Source organism: Galendromus occidentalis, unplaced genomic scaffold (genome assembly GCF_000255335.2).
Source record: "Galendromus occidentalis unplaced genomic scaffold, Mocc_1.1 scf7180000075894, whole genome shotgun sequence".
In the NCBI taxonomy this organism is placed as follows: domain Eukaryota; kingdom Metazoa; phylum Arthropoda; class Arachnida; order Mesostigmata; family Phytoseiidae; genus Galendromus; species Galendromus occidentalis.
The window spans coordinates 115077-119496 of NW_003803884.1; the positions used below are offsets into that span (position 1 = coordinate 115077).

General features: G+C 50.2%; 1 protein-coding gene across 1 annotated transcript; it reads left to right on the forward strand.

Annotated features, from left to right (window-relative positions):
* Positions 1-2279: 2279 nt before the first annotated feature.
* On the forward strand, positions 2280-4382 carry LOC108865022 (uncharacterized; the record flags this gene model as incomplete). The annotated part of the gene is made up of 4 exons (XM_018641638.1): positions 2280-2961; positions 3102-3439; positions 3537-4112; positions 4156-4382. Coding segments are annotated over exons 1-4 (1823 nt in total), but the record flags the coding sequence as incomplete, so codon positions are not given.
* Positions 4383-4420: the final 38 nt, after the last annotated feature.

Here is a 4420-nt window from a genome sequence, read left to right on the forward strand (position 1 = left end):
TAGTTCGACGAGCTCCGCGGCTATCTCCTGCGATATTGTCTGGTCATCCGTCGATGTTTTTCTTTTCCTTTTCCAGTTGGCCGAAGATACCGGCGTAAGCCTCGAGATAAATCACCGCCATCGTTTTTTTATCAAGTAGAGGATCCGCTGGTTTATAAATTGCAGCGATCTCTGAAGCCCCTAACTCTCAACGTATCAGATCTCGGTTAGGTGCCGAGCTCTAGTGCAACTCTTAGAGGCGAGCAGTCCGTCGTCCAGCGCTCGGACATCGTAAAAGGAGCGGACGCTCGCCCGGAAACAGCGCAGAGGGTATTAAATACTAGCAAAGTACTTTAGCTAGTTCCTTAGCTAAGCTAGCTAAGCTCACTACCCGGTGGCATCATCCTGAGGCTGGAGCCGTGTTGACGTCCGGAGCCCGCAAACCTGAGCGCCGACTCCGAGTTCGGTTAGGCAAACCTAACCGAACCGAGGAGGAGGAGCCAGATTCTCCCTCTATAAAGACTTCAAGGTGCTGAGACCTACGTTTTTGCGTCATCCAAATCAGGCGGGTTGGGGAGACCCTCCGATCCAAGTCGTCCGATAATCTCTGGAAGAGTGCGTTGGGAAGGACGCTCGCGTCGCAGGATCCGACCGCAGCGGCTATTATCTCTGAATTATTGGATGTTGTAGCAGCCGTGATCATCCAAGGGAAATAGGGCGAGCGAAGTAATCTGGGATCTAAATAGCAAACACTTCCATGGAATCAGCGGGGCTTCTTCCCGGCGCGCGGTTCGGTCTCGATTTGGATGCGAGCCAAAAAGCTCGCAACAAAAGAAGTTGACGTACCGGCTCAGTCTACGAGCAGGGGAGCAACAATCAAGTCCGAAGATTGAAGGGACCGGCGCTCCACGAACGGAACAATGGAATTAAATAATAGCCGACAGTTCATCGCTCTAATCTTGTACAGAAGCGATTAGTGTATTGAAGATCAGTCCGCGAGCTCTAGAATACATTCTCTGCATTCTTGTCCGCTCGAAAATATCAGGACGGAGATTGGCGCTCTCGCTCGGAGCCCTTCGCATTTTTCTCGCTGAATATGTGAAAGACGGGAGCGTTCTCGGAACTATCACGCACCGCAGCGTGTGATTGGTCGTTTTGCTCGCCCGGACGCCAAAATTGTGAGTTGCTGACGGTATGGTTGCTCGGGACGTCTCGACGCCTCGGAGCAGCGCGTTGTCTTGCCCGAATAGAACAGTTGAGTTTATGCAACGGGGTCGCCCCGCAGCGTGTTAGCATTCAACAGTGCGTACGATCGCTCATGTCGTACCGCCCATGCGATTTCCATTAGAAGCGAGAGGAATAGCTTTTCCTTCGTCTGCTTAGCCGGACGGCTAGCTGCTCGACTGCAGAGCTTACGTGTTCCCCGTCGGGCCGTCTTCTTCCGTCTCTAGCGCCAGTTCTCTACCGCAGGATGATGGACTGTTCCGTTCGAGTTTCGCGCATGCACGTTCCGTTGCTAATGATAAACGTGGGTAGTACGTTCCGGTCATTCTCGTGTGTGGGGCTAACTCTCGAAACGCAAGTCTTCCTATCTCAGTGACTCCTCTCTTCTCCGCGGGGCTTGATGTGAACTTCTCATCCCTCTCGGAGTTGAATTCAAATCCGGAGTGCACCGCCTGTCTGTGAGGGACGGGTTTTGGTTTCAGAAGCGAGGAGACCAAGGGATTGGCGAAACTTGCAGAGCTGTCATATGCGAGTCGCGAGTCCCAATGTATTGGAACGACCGCCTTGCTCAGCCGACGACGGAAGATGGATTCGGAAAACTTGCAAAAGATACGGTGGCGATGCCTCTTCGGAGAGCTGCGAGATTCTGAGCCGCAACCGCTAGTGATTCCTCTCGGAGCGCTTCCATCGAGCTACCCCGGAGCGGTACATTGAATACTTCCCGGATTAATTCCACTAATAATAATCATCGACCATCTAATCACTCTCTGTACGGAACTCTCGTCCTTGATGTCGTCAAGAACGTCGCTGAGCTCCCCGACGATTTCTGGAGGACAATCCCCGAGAAAACTTTCGTTCAATTATTGGCTTTCGGGGAGAGTGCATTTATCACAGCTCGATCAATAGGTGGCGATGTTCATAGATCTTTAAATATACCGCCATCGTGGAGAACCCACGCAGAGCCGCTTCTCGTCTCTGTGTTTCGAGGAGATCAATAAATGACAGGCAGTTCCGTTAAGACGGTCTCAGAGTGTGTTCCGTTTGGTAATTCATCCTTCAGTCAGAACATCCAAAACATGGCGCAGTCTGAACAGGAGATGCAAACAAGAGGCCGAGGAGTTCGGCCAACTGCTATGAATGTGCTGAGTGGCGAAGACAACTACGAAAGGTGGCAGACTTTCCGGGAAGCATACAATGACTACGCACGATGGGAGGGAGTGTATGCCATGGAACCGGAATTGCAACTATCGAACTTCCGTCAGTGCTTCGGTGAAGCCAATCGGGCCCTCCTGAGACATCTCGGACTCGAGGCCATGGTGAGCGGTGACAGAGCAAACCCCAACGGCAAGGAGCCGTGCACAACCGTGAAGAATTTCGTCGCCGCGCTGGAAACAAGATTTGGGAAAAAGGACAACCTTCTCTATAAACGGTACCTATTCCACAAAGCCGTGCAGAAGGATACAGAGAAGATATCGGACTTCGCGGATAGGCTCAGAGGACTAGCCAGGAACTGTAGATACAATGATCTACGGGAAGAAATGGTGAGAGATCGATTAGTGATCGGTACACGGATCCAGAAAGCCAGGGAGGCGATTTTCAAAGAAAACAACGACCTGACGCTTGAGAACGCGCTAGACTTGATGAGAAGACATGAGGATAACGAAGGAGCCTTGGCAGACATCAAAGACAATCGGGAAAGCGTGATGTCTGGAAGCCAAGAGATCAACGCAGTGTCATTCCGAAACTCTAGAAAAGACCGTTCAGGAGAACCAATACGGGCAGGACGAATGCTTGCTCGTTTTGTGGCAGTAGGCACCAGCCGCGGAAGTGTCCTGCGTACGGATACCGCTGCGGGAAATGTGGAAAAAACAACCATTTCGATGCGTGCTGTCTAACAGGCGAGCAAACCCGTGTTGTCGAGACTTTGGAAGAAGGAGACGATTGGTGTGAAGACATGTTCATGGCCGGGACAACAGATCGTGTCAAGCGAAAATTCTTCACAAAGCTGCAGCTCGAAGACAAGACGTATCTGAGAGGCCAAATCGACACGGGAGCGACTTGCAACGCAATGAGTTGGAAAGATTACTCAGATCTAAAGAAAAAGGGAGTCGTCAGCGATATAGACAAAAAGAGACGCAAACCATTGAAAATGTATGACAATCACGTCACAATGTCCTTGGGAGTGTGCAGATTACCATGCTCTGTGAATGGGCGAAGTTTTTCGCTACCGTTCCAGGTGATGAATCACGGAGTCGAAATTCTCATTTCGGGCTACCATGCCAAGAAAATAGGACTTAATACAGTTCGATCAATCAGTCGAAGCTGTTTATCAGATCCGGGGAGAGGACTCAACGTCGTCGGGAGGTGGAAAAGCTCTGCTGGACACTTATGCCGACATATTCGAAGGTCTTGGAGAATTCGGCGACCCGGTGAAGCTTCAAGTTGATCCACTCTATGAGCCCAGACAGCAACCTCCTAGAAGGATCGCAATTGCTCTCCTGGAAAAGGTTACCAGGAAAATTGAGCAGCTGGTGAAGGCGGGAATCATACAGAAGGTTACCCACCCGACACCATGGATAAGCAATCTCGTGGCAGTACCGAAGAACGATGACGTGAGACTGACTCTGGATCCAACATTCCTGAACAGAGCTTTGAGAAGACCGAAATTTCCCATGCCGACTTTACAAGATCAATTACCGCATTTCAAGAACGCTCGATTCTTCACAATCGTAGACGCGAAAGATGGATTCTACCAAATGAGGCTGACTCCAGAGTCTCAAGATCTCACCACATTCTGGGGCCCGAAAGGGAGATACAGATATATTCGCGTTCCGCAAGGAATTTCCAGCGCCCCCGAAGAATATCAAAGACGTCAAATGGAAGCGTACGAAGGACTCGATGGAGTGATGGTCATCGCAGATGATACCATCATAATGGGATATGGCAATACAGACGAAGAGGCCGGAAAATCATGACAAGAACGTTAAAGCGCTCTTTGAGAGAATACGGCAAGTAGGTCTGAAACTCAACAAGAAGAAGATCCAGTGGAAAAAGCAAGAGGTCAAGTATATGGGACACTTGATTTCCAGAGATGGTGTGAGACCAGATCCAGGGAAAGTTGAAGCGATACGAGACATGAAGGCACCGGACAATCCTAAGGCGGTTCTAAAGGTTTTTGGGTATGGTAAACTATCATATCCAATTTTTGCCACATATC